The 15,571-nt window shown below is 50.9% G+C and overlaps 1 protein-coding gene across 8 annotated transcripts in view; it reads right to left on the minus strand.

The window, feature by feature from the left end:
* Nucleotides 1-15,571, minus strand: part of PRKDC (protein kinase, DNA-activated, catalytic subunit) — a 150,533-nt gene that overhangs the window by 10,642 nt on the left and 124,320 nt on the right. For 6 of the 8 annotated variants that reach the window (XM_033843199.2, XM_033843197.2, XM_033843195.2 and 3 more), the window contains 8 exons: nucleotides 11,009-11,183; nucleotides 8,236-8,410; nucleotides 6,858-7,051; nucleotides 6,052-6,235; nucleotides 5,278-5,438; nucleotides 3,201-3,412; nucleotides 2,183-2,270; nucleotides 1,952-2,095 (listed from right to left, as the gene is read on the minus strand). In XM_033843199.2, coding sequence (XP_033699090.1) covers nucleotides 1,952-2,095; nucleotides 2,183-2,270; nucleotides 3,201-3,412; nucleotides 5,278-5,438; nucleotides 6,052-6,235; nucleotides 6,858-7,051; nucleotides 8,236-8,410; nucleotides 11,009-11,183 — 1,333 coding nt within the window. Of the gene's footprint in view, nucleotides 1-1,951; nucleotides 2,096-2,182; nucleotides 2,271-3,184; nucleotides 3,413-5,277; nucleotides 5,439-6,051; nucleotides 6,236-6,857; nucleotides 7,052-8,235; nucleotides 8,411-11,008; nucleotides 11,184-15,571 lie in introns of those variants that run through there. The other 2 variants (XM_033843196.2, XR_012327131.1) reach the window with 2 other exon arrangements.

Below are 15,571 nucleotides of genomic sequence, written 5' to 3' on the forward strand. Positions count from 1 at the left end.
CCCTAGACTGAAACCTGAGGCAGTTCTGCTTTAGCGGATTAATATTTTAATTAACCGATGCAAACTGTGTGCTGATGTGGTGCGAAGCAGAAAGTTCCAGATGGACTGTCCCGGGTACTAGGAAGCAAGCTCTGGACAAACCGCGGCTGCAGCTGTGGGGGCACTTCTGCCGGGCTCGGCCCTGCTGGGCGCGCGGAGGGCTGAGCTTGGCCGGGACAAAGCCCGCCAGGCTGCGGTTTCCAGGGTGGGGCCAACAGGCAGGCCCCCACCCCCCCTCCGCAGGAAGCTCACGGCGACCCCTCTGCCGCCCTCTCGGTTGGCCCTGGGCCGGCCACGTGCTTAGCACAAGCGGCGTGGCTCAGAACAAGGCCTGGCGAGCCCCAGACCCTGGCCGATTTCACACGTCAAGCCTGTTGAGGCCGCCATCCCTGCTGCCCGCCCGCTGCCCGCCGCGGCTGCTCCTGCGCTGTGACCACAGAGGCTGGCGCGGCCCCAGCTGGGGACAGGGCGGACGCAAGCGCCTTCCCATCGACGGTTCCCGCTGTGGCCGCGGGCCCGCCGCCCTTCAGTACCTTCTCGGGACGTGGGTTGCCCGCTGGGGACCTGCAGTCACTGGGCAGCAGTGCTGTGAGGCTGACCTGATAGGACATGGGGTCGAACACGCGTCATAAAATGCAGTACGTGCCGAGGTTTAGGGTTTTACTGTCACTTGAGACACAGCCCGGGACACATTAGGCAGCAGGTAGTCCTGTCTGTTCCCACATTCAGACAGTTAAGGGAAGCTCCCCCAAGCAGGGACGACTCCCCCAGCCCTCCCTCTGGAGGTCAGAACCGTCCCCCGCCCGCGTATCCAGACAGAGACGCCAGAGGTGGGCTCCGCGGGCAGAGGTGAGTGGAGTCAGCCCTGCCCCCAAGTCTGACTCAGGAGGGCGCCCCGGAGTCACTGTGCCTACTGCACAGGAGCATCGCTCAGTGGACGAGGGACACACAGGCTGTGGAGCAACCCCCAGCACCCAGAGGGGAGGCACCGACACAGGCTGCAGCACGCGTGGCGCCGAGTGAAAGAAGCCGGGCCCCGCGGGACTTGTCCACGTGGAAGGTTGGGCAGGCGAGCCCCCGGGGGCCGGCAGAGCAGGGAGCGGCGGGAAAACAGCGAACCCTCGGGCATCGCACACTGACTGCACGCGCAACAGGGCGTGTGACCTATGTCTCGCTGAAGCACTTGGTACACCCCCAAGGGACAGAGACGCTCCTCTGCACCAGAGACGCGCGACTGGTGAGCACCGGGGCTCCTACACGCTCTAAAGCTTCTTGAGGTTTCGTGAACAGAAGCGGTTTCACCAAATTGTCAAAGCGAACTCAGCGTGACAAACGCAGGAGAGGTGCACACAGGTGCAGACGGAGGAGGCCCACCCCCGTCCCGGGGGTGGGGGGGCGGGGGTGGGGGTGGGAGGGGCCAGACCGGGGCAGGCGGGGAGCACCGCGTGCGTTCTCTCCCTTCCAAGTCTGGAGCAACTCTGAAACTGGAGCTCACGCTGACGCCACAGCTCTGTCCACACAGCACGTGTCAGGTGGCCCCGTGAACTCTCCGAGCCTTGGACAGAACTAAGTGCTCACAAAATGGTTACAACCTGCGGCAAATACAAACGTTTTCCTGGTCCGATACCCAAATCACTCTGAGGATTAAAAACATTAAACTACACACAACCTTCATATCTAAGAATCTGGCCATGAAGAACAGAATGTAACAGAAACCCTGAGGTTTTACCTGTGCCCCACTTGCCACTGTCTGACCTAACACACGCCATCAATATCTAACAGACACAAATCTAAGGGAAGTTTACAAATTCAACAGACATTTTAAAACCAGAAGTATTAACACACCAGCAAATAGAAGCCCTCGTCTTCATAAAGACTGTAATCACCAAGCGGCTGCCGCCCCCCCCCGCACCTGGATAAACCTCCTTCGAAAACTCCCGAGACCTGGAGCCTGTGGGTCTCCCAAGGCTGCGTACATTCTCTCATACATCTTCTCAAGGTTCTTCTTATTTACAGGGTTCTTTTCTAGTTCAAGCTTGACGTCCTCCGTCCAGTCCTGTGCAGAAAAAAAGACACGTCAAGTTGGACTGCAGGCAGGTTGCACTGAGCCCGTGTCTTACGTGCGGGAAGCTGTTAACGCTACCTTAAAGAGCATCTCAGGGCTGGAGAGCTGCTCCAGGGCGTTAATGAAGTCCTGAACCACTCCTTCTCGATCTAACTTAGCTTTAATCCTACAAAAAATGACCAGGTTTAGGTGCTCAAACATCTTCCAAAGATCAAGGCCTATAATTTTTATGCATATATAATTATATTTATATATAAAACAATACATAACCAACCACACAGTCTAGGGAAGGAGCAATTTAAAAATTATCTCCAAAACAGATGAAGCACAAAGTGTGTCCTGTATCAAGAGATGAGATGAAAGCAAATTCTCAACATTTTGGCGCCCACGATCTCAAGTTCAAAAGGCCCCGCTTCTCAACAAACTTTCAACATTTCTCTTTGCTTTCTTTCTTTCTAAGGAAGCGATCACGCGGCAGCTGCCTCTGCTGAGACACAGGAGGGCACCACAGGGTGGGTGGGTTGCACGGCTGGCCCATCGGCGAGCCGGGATGAGGGCTGTGCCCCCCAGCCTTGTCCCACTCTAAATAATGAGGCAAATCAGCTCTTGACAGAGAAGGGCAACTAAAATGCCGTGCATTTACCAAGGATTCTTTCTGAAGTAAAACACTGCTGCCGGCTCTGGCAACTGTCCTCACTTACAAATCAACTGAAGAAGCGAAAAGGACACCTGGGCAGTTTACTGACTTAACGAAGAAGGGGGGGCTTCCCGGAGATTTTAAATTACAGAACAATTTCAGGAACTGATTCCAAAAAGCATCTCATCTAGTCCGTCTCAACCAACAGATTACTAATGGTTAGCACAACCATCTCATGAATAACATTTTAAGATGAACTGTGTTTACAAAAGGAAATAAATTCTACAGCAAATAACACACCAGGGCAGATGCACCCAACAGACAGACATCTAGGCCTCCTGCCCTCCACGGCAGCTCTAATTCATCTGAGGACACACATAAGCGTCCCTGTGTCTGCTTTGACCACAGACGTTTCGATAACCTTTCAGTGTTGGATGGACCTAATTTTTCTTGTGTCACCTGGCCACAAAGTCCTTGTTCTTATGGCCAGCAGAAGTGTCTCTGAAGGCATAGCTTTCACTGCTTATCATGAACGGGTACACGATGGCCTGCGGGTAGTGGTCGGCGATGTCCGCTACGGTGCGCTGGACGGCGACCCCCTCCTCCTTGTCTAGCAAGGCCACCATGTGGCTGACCCAGCCGATGAAGTGCCAGCAAGGAATGGAAGAAATCTGAAACGGAGAGAAGTGAGTGATGAGCGGCACATGCAGCGCCCTCCCTTACAGAAGTGCGCTGTGTCCAGTATCAAAGCACAGCTGTATCTGCTACCGGCACTATAAAAACCGACAGACGTGTAGACAGAAAGTCTTCTCAGCCCTCTCGGTTCCGACCCACTGGGAACCATCGATTCTTCTGGGCCTTTTCAGGGCGTGTGCACGTGGACCCTTTCTTCAGAAGAATGGACCTGGAGGAGACTCGCTGTTGCTGGCTTTTCTTAGGTCTGCCTCACTCCTTTTAACAGCTGTACCATATTCTGCTTCATTTCACAAGGGCTCTATGATGAACTTTTAGGGTATCTGCAATTTTTGCTATCCAGATACTACAATGCACAACCCTATGTTTATCTCTTTGTACTTGTGCTATATACCCATAGGAGAAATTCCTAAATGAGTTCCTAAATTCCTTTTTACTTTTAATGTGAACCTTAACAACTGTAAAAAACATTGCTAAACTTCCCTCCAAGAAGATTTTTCAAATTTCCACTTCTAAAAGCGTAGTAGATCGACTACTTTCCAAAATCCTTTCCGACACTTGACGTGATCCATTTTTAAAATCTATTTTCAATCTGAGAAGTGAAAGACACCTGACTTTAACTTGCGCGTCTCATCACTAGCGAGGCTGGGCAGTCAGCGTTTACCTGCATTACGTGCTTTAACCACACGTGCGACGCCCCTTGCTACGAGTCTGTCTGTTGCAGACAGCGGAGACGCCTGCTCTCCATCTCCAGTATGTGTTGCAAATTTTTTCTCCCAGTTTTTTTTCTTAACTTTGTATATAGCATTTTTTTAACAATAGAAGCGTCAAGTTATTTTCCTCTATAGCTCCTGGGTTTTGTCTCGTAACTCCAAGACCATTTTCAGATTTTGCTCAGGTTTTCCTCTAATGCTTTTCCAGGTGTTTATTTCAAGATAAACTCCGCTGCACTTGGAATGCTGGTATAAAGCCAGGAAGGACGGGAGGCTTGGGGGCCCTCAGTGCAAGGCCAGCTGCCCATCTCAAGGGTCATGACAACATCAACCCACCACTCCGTTCGTTTCCACACAAACTCAAAATGCTATCTTTATCATATACAAGTATGATTTGGGGGAAGAAAAGAACCATAACTTACTGAAATATTTCTTTACTTATCTTTGACGAAAATGCATGTGTACCGCATTTCATACCGAATTTACTTTAATCTCCTGTATAGGACCTACTGAAAACCCTCACCTGTCCAAGCACACAGAGAACTGACTGCGGGCTCGGCGACCAGCACCGTCTACAGACCTGCTGTGCACCCCTTCCGAGCTATTACGTCATCAACTCAAAGCCTGGCCCTGTCTTCCAGTTAAACATCCACGAAGTCGCTAAGGAGGCTTTCTGATAACCCTCCCCTTTTTCCCCAATGCAGCCCCAGTGGAGAGGCCGGGATGGGGTGAGAGCGGGCAAGCGGGACGTGGGGCAGGAGCCCTGGGGGTTCCCGAGATGTGGAGCGTCGGGGGATGGCACCTGAAACGTCCCCCTTTTCTTGCTGCTGAACAGTGACCTGAGCATAAGGCCCCTGGACGTACAGACGCAGCTCAGCCCTGAGGGGCAGCCAGCTCCGGGTGGAGGGCTCGCCTCCTCCCGTCTCGGTCCTCGTTCAGACGCGGCCTTCGCGTCAACACCCACAGAGCAAAGTGGGTGCATGGGAACACTCCTTTACACGGTTTTCAATGACACATGTTGTTGGGATGGAGCAAAACTCAGTGGTTATGAAAAGCCATTAACACACGCACCCCACACAACACATCTGTTAGTTCGGTCAAGTCCCCTCCGCCAGAAGGAAGACACCGACCTCTCTGGTCATGAGGCTCAGGGTCTCCTCTGGATACAGCTCAACGATCTGGAGGAGTCTGGGGAACTTCAGCCTGGCCTCGCTGGAGTGTAACTTCAGAGCTTTCAGCATCTTGTCCACCACGAGGGCCGGATACGTGCGCAGTTCTGCAGCGTCCAGGACTACCGGGGACAGGAGAGGAGAGACGTGGTCACTACCCACACATAGACACGAGTGGCATGCTCAGCGCTGGCTGCTCTCCCCCGGGCTTCCTTTCTAACAACTACTGCAGCTCAGCAGACGGTCTCGGACTGCACGTAAGAGCTCCTCTCTGGGGCTTCCCTGGTGGCGCAGTGGTTGAGAGTCTGCCTGCCGATGCAGGAGACACAGGTTCGTGCGGTCCAGGAAGATCCCACATGCCGCGGAGCGGCTGGGCCCGTGAGCCTGCGCTCCGCAACGGAAGAGGCCGCAACAGTGAGAGGCCCGTGTACCGCAAAAAAAAAAAAAAAAGAGCTCCTCTCTGACGCTGACCTCTGCTACCGGGTGAAGTAGTTTGCTTCCTGGGCTGGAACACGAGGGGTGGCCACAGGAGCTGGTCAGACACGCACCAGGGAAGCAGAGGGAGGGAGGGACGGAGACGCCCAACTCCGGTCCCACACCGGCCGTGGGGCATGGCCATGCCACAGCCTCTTAAACAGACAAGCCGTCTCTTAGAACACATGCCATTGAAAAACACACAGGAGAGCACAGGACCCACAAGACCCTACATCTCCGGCGGGCATGAGCGGGGCTCACCGGGGGGGCCCTCCTCCTGCTTGCGGAGCCGCTGGTCACAGAACTCCCCCAGCGCCAGGTAAGCCGCCACCAGCCCGCATGCAGGCTCCTGGCCCCGCGCCGAGCACCCGGCCTCCTCCTGTGCTGCCGTCCGCACGGCCTCAGAAAGGTGGTGGAACGCTCCCTGGTACAGGCCTGCCGCAACCTGGAACGCAGAGACCCCGGCAGGCTGTGAGCGAGACCAAGCTTCCTGAAGACCCTGCCCCCCTGGGACCCGTCAGCCACCGGTAAACAGAAAGCCGCTCGAGGGCAGAGCCAGGTCTGCCTGGACTGGGAAAGAGACGCCGGCCCTACGCCATCTCGGCGCCTGAACACCAACACGCAGGGCGTGGCTCAGGAAGGGCTGGAGGCTGGGGACACAAGTGGCGCGGGGAGCACGTGGGAACTCACAAACACACAGAACCACCTGAGCAGTGCCAACAAAGCAGGTGCTACACAAAAAAGCAGAAAAGCTGGTTCTGCCCATAAGCTGGCGGGGCGTCTGAATGGCGGCCGGTGGTGAGATTCCACTAACAAGAGTCACGGGAGAACCGTCCACATCGAGCCAACACAGACTTCTCACTATTAACACTAAAAGAAGGGTGTCGTTCAAATCAACAGGAAACACGGGGAGTAGGTCATTTTTCCAATAAGAAACCTGACTGCGTGTAACTGTCGAATGTGTCTTGAAAACACAAAGCGAGACTTGTCATTTCTTTCATGTAGCGGAGCCTGCGCGGTCGAGACAAACACACGGCACGAAGCGCTCAGGCTCCCAGCGTCACTACCTTCTCTGCATCCTCTGAACTGGATCCCGAGAGCTCCACGACGCTCCTGGCCTTGCTCTCCTCGATCCCAGCGAGGCAGGTGGGCTCACTACTAAGAGCGTCGGCCATGATCTTGTACGCTGTGCCCACGAGAATGTAATGGTCACGGGACGCCACGACGTTTCTGCTCAAGTAGCTTGATGTGTTCTCACCTGCTGGATTACACACACGCACACAGGATTTTTTGAGAACTGAGTGAGTGACGTAAGTTACAAAGAAGATATTCATAGTGTTCAAAGGTTGTTTTCTATTAAACTAAAAGAAATCTTAAAGGTATAAGAAACTGACTTCAAACGTTGACTCGAGAATCTCTTGAACTCACATTAACGAACAATGTTCTTTGTCACCAGCGACCACGGCCCACCGAGGCTCAACAATTAAAACACCAAATAAACTTTCATTCAAGCATCACCCTTCTGCATTTTGTCCAAGCACTTCTTTGTGTTAGCAGAGAACAGAAAGTGTGCTTTCTAATGCATTCGTGCATGTACATCAGTAACGCTGATTTCTAAACTGATGCTGTGACCTACAGCTGACAAAGCAACAGAGACCACCGCAGTCCAAGGTCTAGTACTATGTCCGGCCGTGTGGCTCTGGGCAAGCCTACAGCGTGCAGAGGTCGAGAAGAGAAAGGGCCGTCACCCGGCAAGTCCTGCACGCACACCACCTGCCCCTCCAGGAGACGCTTACTTCACAGGGCCGTGACCGACGGCAGCCAGTCATTATCACGAGAACCGAGCGCCGTCTTCACGGCAGCAAACTCCTCCTGCCCCCCCCAGAAAAGCCTATAAAAAGAGCTGAGCAGTCACGGCGTCATTTTCCGATCCTGGGATCAACGTGGAAAATGCTTCCCCATCCTGCCCACGAGTCGGGCTCGGGACCAGCGGGAGGCCGCAGGAAAGCCCTGCCGTGCACCTGGGACGTGCACACGAGAGCCGGGACCCACACACGGGGTTCCCGCTCAGCCTTACAGGCCACGTCATCACAGACAGAAGAACTGAGGAGGAAAAAGGCTCTCATGGCTAATTGTTTGAGGCAGTTCTTGTATGTAAACATAAAGTTTTCAAAATAATTAAACTGTTACACCCAAAATTTGGCTAAGTCTTAAAGAGAACATTTTAGAACTTCAACTTTAGTTTACAGATGAAGAAACAAAAGCTCCAGGAGTCCCATGCGGTAGCATTACTGGACACACGGCACCTTGGCGCCGCATGTTCAATAAATACTTAATAAAAGTTTTACAAATTTAATTCCCAACTGTCAGATAAAGCAGCACAAAGGATACTGCGAGAAGACACACAGCCACAACACAAACTGTGGGAGGAGAAGAGCCTCGTACTCAGCAGGGGCACCGTCTTCAGCGCCGCGCAGAGCTGCTCGGGCGGGCGCTGGGCCCGGGCCCGGCCGTGGCTGAGCCGGCAGTAGCTCTGCACCCACTTCACGAGCCAGTCCTCCCGTGTTTTTGACTCTCTGTGCAGCTCCTTCAGCAGTTTCAAGGCAAGCGAGAAATTATTCTACACGGCGGAAGAGAGAAAGCAGAAAGATGACACAGGAGGATGATGAGAAGTCAAGTCGCTCTACGAGAGGAGCTTCTCGCTGGCCCGCAGTGACCCATCACCTTAGCTTTATCGTGGGGACAGATACACAGTCCAGAGTCTCCGGGACACTCACGCAGCAGGGCACCCACGGCTGCCGTCTGATTCCGGGACTCTGTCGTCCGCCAAGAAACCCTCCATCCACAGGCATCTGCTCCCCTCCCCCAGCCTCCAGAGACTACAGCCTTCTGCCCCGGGTCTGCCCATTCTGGACACTTCCTACCCAGGGAGTCAGCTGTGCTCTGACTTTGTGCCTGGTGGTGTGTATCAGAACTTCACCCCTTGCTGTGGCTGCGTAACACGCTACTGCATGCATAAACCACAGTTTATTTATCTGTTTATCTACTGATAAACCTTCGCATTGTTGCCACCTTTTGGCTATTCTGAATAATGCTCTTTTTTCTAATTTCAATGAACATAAAGGATCTGTATACAGATTTCTGTGTGGACGTTAAGTTTTCATTTCTCTTGGGTATATACCGAGGAGGGGCACTGCTGAGTCAAACGGTAACCCTCTGGCTTTTGGAGGAGCTGCCAGACTGATTTCCACGGTGGCTGCACTGCTCACCTCCCTGCACGGAGGGCCGTCCCTCTACTCCAGCCGTCCTGTGGGTGTGCGGCGGGACCTGGCTGTGGTTTGACCTACATCCTCCTGATGACTCGTGGTGCTGAGTGTCTTTTCTTTCCTTCTTTCTCCCTCTCTCCCTCTCTTTCTTTCTTTCTTTCGCCATGCCACACGGCTTGCGGGATCTTAAGTTCCCCAACCAGGGATCGAACCCGTGCCCCCTGCAGTGGAAGTGCGGAGTCCTAACCACTGGACCGCCAGCGAAGTGCCCTGAGTGTCTTTTCATGTGCGTACTGGCCACTTGTGTGTCTTCTTGTGAGAAATGTCTATTCAGATCCTTTGCCTGTTTTCTCACTGGGTTGTTTGACTTTGTGTTGTTTGGTTGTAAAGAGTTATTTATGTATTCTGGATAAGCGGACCCCTACCAGATACATGATTTCCAAATACTTTTTCCCATCATATGGGTTCTCTCTTCACTTTCTTGAGTGTGCCATTTGAGGCACAGAAGTTTTTAGTTTTAATATACGTGTCTCTGTTTTTTATTTAGTTGGTTGTTTGGGGATGTCTTTTACATCTGATTCTCTGCTGAGCTTCGAGGACACTGACGTCAGTCCTATGCGTCCTTGTTGCGACCCTTCCCACCACTCAGGCCGGAAGCCCAGCCACCCTGTCCTCCCTGCAGTCTCTGGCCTTATTACATCTGCGTATACGAGTGCGCATTCCACACAGTTCTCATGCCCACCAGCACGTCCAAGACGTTCGCTGACCTCCTAGTCTCCAGTCCCTAGTTCTGGGCCACATGCTCTACAACCCACCTCAAGCCAGCATCACGAGACCAGCCGTCCGCCCACGGCGGCGTCCACAATTCCCAGTTTCTCCCCTTGGGATTCTGTTTAAACGTATCTCCGTACCTTCCTCTCCTACCACCCCCAAATGCCCCCCCATGGGGCCCTCCTGCCCCCAGCAGCGGGGAGCACCCACTGCACCCCCGCCCCGGGATGCGCCCCTCGCTTCCTGCTGAGAGGCCACATGCACCGCCTCAGCCCCGGGCCCCGGCCACTCCCTGCTGCACCCGGAGCTGAGGGCATGGAGGGCGAAATGGCCAGGCCTGCTGGAAAACCAGCATCTCCTTTTTCTCTGCAGGAAACAGTGAGGGAAGACACTACCTGAGTCCAGAAAGTGGGGAGGGGGCACGACTTGAGACACCCACAGCATCCACAACTTCAAGGGGAGAGCCTGGGGAGACCAGGCGAGGGGGCAGGGCCTCCTCGGTGGAGCATCTGAGAGCATCTGAAGGCCAGCTCGTCCAGAACTGAACGCAGGGAACTGACAGAGTTATTACTTCCTTTATTCACTTAGGCTGCTGTTATGGGAAATATAAAAATTCCTGATACAAGACCCATCTCAAAGAAACACCTATAAATGAGCCTTTAAACCCACAAAACAAATATTAGTTATTTGTACTAGAATAATATTCTTTGCTTTATAATAGCAATCAATATAGGGTCATTAAAGCAGCAAGCTCCCCTAGTATATCCAAATATGATTTAATTACATGAAAAATATAATTTAATACAGTTGAAATGCTTATATGCGACTTTTAAGCAAACCACACTTTTATCAAGAAAGGACCTTATTATCAAACGATAGATTTCCACAAACTAAACCTAAATATAATTTGTTACTACCTGGCAAGCATTCATTTTGTTAAACAAGAGAAAACCTTTTCTTTATAAGTGAAGCAGAGAATAATCATTTTGAAATGATTAACAAGTGTATAATAAACTTTAGAGGCTTTCTGGAAATTTTTAAGTAAGTATTTCTTCAAGTGTACTTCCTTATAGAGAAAAAAAAATACTAACTACTCAACTATCTCTAAGCTTCAGATTTTAAAGAAAAGCTAAGTTTAAAGAACGCCAGTTTTGGATCGTCCGTGACCCGGGCGCGCCCACCTGCTTCCGTGCGCTCTCCACCATCTGCAGCCTCATGGAGAACCTGCAGCTGGCGATCAGAGACCGAGCAGCTTCCTCCGGAGCCTGCACGCCCGTCCCGTCCGCATCCTCACTCACACCACCATCGTCCGGAAGGAGAGTGAGCTTCTCCTCTATTTTGCTGAGAAAGAAACATCTACATGAAACGAAGAAAAATAAGAATTAATGCCGGACTCATAAAAGAAATCTCTGACATTCAGGAAGCTGCCGGACAGCATTCAGACAGAAATTCTACAGTTGTTAAAATTTTGCTCATTTTTTAGACTATAAATATACACTCTCAGAACTGGACTTAACCCCCATTTTAATTAACCAGCTCTTGGAAGATCACTGAGGGTATTTCAACACAATTTTCCAGACAGCATCTACTGCTTCCACCTCCACAAAGTAAAGTAGTCACACTCGCAACCTGCTCTCTTAACAAATGGACAGCACACCCCATGTTGAGTCAACACCATTTTTCTCCTTTCATCTCTGAATCTAAAGTCTTCGTCACATACGTGGACAGTGTCAAGCAGCGGGCAGGTTACCACCACCGAGAACAACGGCTGTATCACATGGACGACCAGAAGGTTATTCTTATTTGTATCATGATTTACATATTTGACTTGGTTCCCATGATTCTAGTTTCATTATTTTCATTGTCAGTAACACGGACAAAGGACCTGAACATACAAAATTCACCCCAATTAATAATCAACTAACTTTCTGTGCATCTGCGGACTAATTTCAATTTCTTAGAAACACTGTAGCCAGATAAACTAGCAAGTCTCACACCTCTCTTGCTTGTTTTTTTCATTTTTTCCCAACAAGCAGCCTCCCCAGCCACGGATCTGCTCCTGTGCTCCTGACCCCATGACCACCACGCAAGTGCCCACTTCCTTCCCAAGAGCTAAACAAGCAAAGGTGGTGGACCCTGGGTGCTGGGTAAACACCTGGAGAAGCAACGCGTGAACAGGAATGTCACCCTGCGGCGTGAACGAGGGCCTGGGCTCCCAGAAAGTGGGGCAGCAGGGGACAAGGACATGCCGTCACCAGCGAGAAGAGTGCATTCCACTCCACGAGGCAGAGTAGCCAGGAAGTCCCAGAGGGAGGGCACAGGTGAAACAAAGGTGGTATCCGCCATGCTCTTGTGTCAGCCCTTGGAGGAAGGAGCCCGGAAAGAGCCATCTTGGTAAAAGTGACAGAGCCCTGGCTCTGGTGAGGCCACAGGAGGCGCCACAGCCGCCCTTCCGCTGGTGACGGCTAGAAACGGGGTAGTATGCAATCACAACCACCCAGGGGTCTGAGGGTCAGCAAGAGACGGCCACCTTCAAGGACGCGGAGACCAGGAGAAGGTTCTGCCACCGTGGTGAGTGTCCTGCTTTTCTCTGTCTTCTCCCAGTTCTGCCACAAGGACAACCACAACGTGGAGCGTGGCAGCCTGAGTACGAAGACTCTGAAAGAAGCAAGCCCTGTTGTGTTGTGCCCGGAGGAACCAAAGGCTGCAAAGGGAACCCTGCAGGGGAGAGAGTGGACAAGGGAGCCTCTAGCTCCAAACAAGAAGCCGCGTGGGCCGTGGCTACCCCGCGACGGGCACGTGTGCAGGACTGACTTGAGAGCTGAACTGAAACCTGAGCCAGGAGAAAGCGAGAGCCCAGGTGCAAGTCTAAGGGGCTGGCTGCTGCAGGGTCAGAACAGCCCACGTCCCCTGGGAGCTGTAAAGGGGCTCAGTCTACACACTTTCTAGGACACAAGCCAAAATTCACCGAAATCCAAAGAACCCAAGAAAATGTGCCTGTTTTCAGTGACAAGGACAGTAAGCAGATGTCGACTCTGAGAAGACCAATAGGTCGGCAAAGGTCATACAAGGACCTTTAAACAGCTATTTTAACCATCTCTAAGGGGTCTAGAAAAATACACATGGAATAAACGAAAAGTAGGTATCTCAGCAGAGAGGGAGTGTAAAAAGAGCCAAATAGAAATTTTACTGAAAAGTACCTGGAATAAAACATTCACTAGACAGAATTAAAAGAGGAAACGACAGTGAGTTTGAAGACAGATCAATAGAAATGATCTAATCTGAAGAATAAAGAGAAAAAAGATTGAATGAAAGTGAACCTGTGGGACAATGCCAAAAGGGCTAATACATGTGTAACTGGCATCCCACAAACAAGAAAAATTGGGGCAAAAAAAATACTTGAAGAAACAATAACAGAAAATTTCCCAAATTTGGTGACATATATGTACAGATTCAAGAAGCTTGGTGAAGCTCAAACTGGATAAATTCAAAGAAAACCATACACAGACACATCATAATTAAACTGATAACCAACAATTAAAAAAACAATCTTGACACTGGCCCCCAAATATGACACATTACATATTGGGGAATAACCATTTGAACAAGCATGACCTTCCCTTTTGAAACATAGAGGACAAATGATCCCCCAGTACTCTATACCCCGAGAAAATATTCTTCAGGAATGAAGTGAAATAAAGACATCTCAGGCAAAGGAAAAGCAAGAGAATTCATCACAGGCAGACCTGAATTCCAAGAACTGCTAAAGGAAAATCTTCAGCTGAAGGGAAATATTAGAGGAAAACTTGGATCTTCAGGAACAAATGATAAGCATCAAAAATGGTGAGTGCAGGGCCTTCCCTGGTGGTCCAGTGGTTAAGACTCCGCCCTTCCACTGCAGGGGGCACGGGTTCAATCCTGGTTGGGGAACTAAGATCCCACATGCCATGCAGCATGGCCCGTCCGCAAAAAAAAAAAGGAAAGGAAAGGAAAGGAAAAAAGAAAGAGAGAGAGAGAGAAAGAAAGAAAAAGAAATGGTGAGTATAAAAGACTGTTCCTTGTAAGTTCTGAATCATGTTAGACTATTTAGAGCAAAAATATATTATCTGTTAATATTTTCACTGTTACTTCATGTATATATATATATACACACATATACACATGAAGTATATATATATATACACACACACATATACACATGAAGTATATATATATATACACACACATATACACACATATACACATGAAGTACACACGTCAATATGTCTTTACTGCAACATAAGCTAAAGTGCACATTTCATCAGGAAGACACAGCAATTATCAACATGTATGTGCCTAATAACTGATTATTAGGCAAACAGACAATTCTACAATCACAGTAGGAGGTTTTGAAATCCCAATCTCAACAGCAGATGGAACTAAACAAAAAAATCACTAAAGACATGGAAGACCTGAAAAACACAATTGACCACCTCGATCTAAATGAAAATTATAAACATTCTGCAGTCCAAGAACTGCAGAATACAGAGGATTTTCAAGTGCACATGGTATATTTACTAAAGTAGACCATACACTTGGTCATAAAACAAGTCTCAATAAATTTAAAAAGGCTGAAACCATACAGTGTGTGTTTATAACCACAAGGAGTTAATTCAGAAATCAATAAATAAGAGACACAGAAAACTCACTTCTAACTATTTCATGGATCAAAAACCGTGTGCCACAACTACTGAGCCTGCGCTCTAGAGCCTGCAAGCCACATCTACTGAAGCCACTAGGAGAAGCCACTGCAATGAGAAGCCCGCGCACCACAACGAAGAGTAGCCCCCGCTCGCCACAACTAGAGAAAGCCTGTGCACAGCAACAAAGACCCAACACAGCCAAAAATAAATAAATTTTTTAAAAAAGCAACATATTACATCATGAACACAGCAAAGACAAGTGATGTCACCACACCACAAACAGCAAAGATAAGTGACATCATCCAGATCGTGACACAGGTCATTCTCGACCTCGGTCCCCCTCACAGGAAAACCAACCAACAACTCTCAAGGACAAGACAGCACTGGGAAAATCCCACAACATGGGGATGAGGTGAAAACAGCCCCACACCCCAGGGACTGGGAGGGACCCCACTTGAAGGGTGCGAGAAGCCGCACTGGGACCGCAGCCAGGGCCCCCGAGTCTACGGTTTCTCCAGTGGGAAGAGGAAAGCCCAGGGCTGTGGGTCTCACCTCCCAGGCATCGCGGGGCTCAGGGTATGACAGAAGACGGGGTGGGGCTTACAGCTACCAGGGCTGGGATCCTGCCAGGCAGTCCCAGCAGAGCCCGAGCAGAAATGCTGACCAGTGGCTTCACGTGCCTGAGCCGACACGGTGGCCCAGTCTGACCAGGGAGCTGGGCAGGACGCGCGTCTGCCCAATTCAGGACCCAAACAACGAGCCTTGCTGGCCTGCAGCGTGTTCTGCCCTCTGCCTGGGCAGGGAGCTAATTCACAGCCCCACCCACCTGACTGGGAAACCCAGCTGGAGCTCGGGGTACCTGCATAGCCCACCCTGCGACCCTGCTCACAGCAGCACGTGCTCAGAGCGCCTGCCGGTGGACACAGCCAGGACTCCGGCCCAGCAGTCCAGGGAGCTTGGCTCACGGTTCTGCTCCATTTGGTTCCCAAACAAGAGTCTGGCCAGCCGGGGGCCTGCATGGTGGCCCCTCGCGCACGGGCAAGGAAACCAACCTGCCAAAGA

Source organism: Tursiops truncatus, chromosome 17 (genome assembly GCF_011762595.2).
Source record: "Tursiops truncatus isolate mTurTru1 chromosome 17, mTurTru1.mat.Y, whole genome shotgun sequence".
Lineage (NCBI taxonomy): Eukaryota > Metazoa > Chordata > Mammalia > Artiodactyla > Delphinidae > Tursiops > Tursiops truncatus.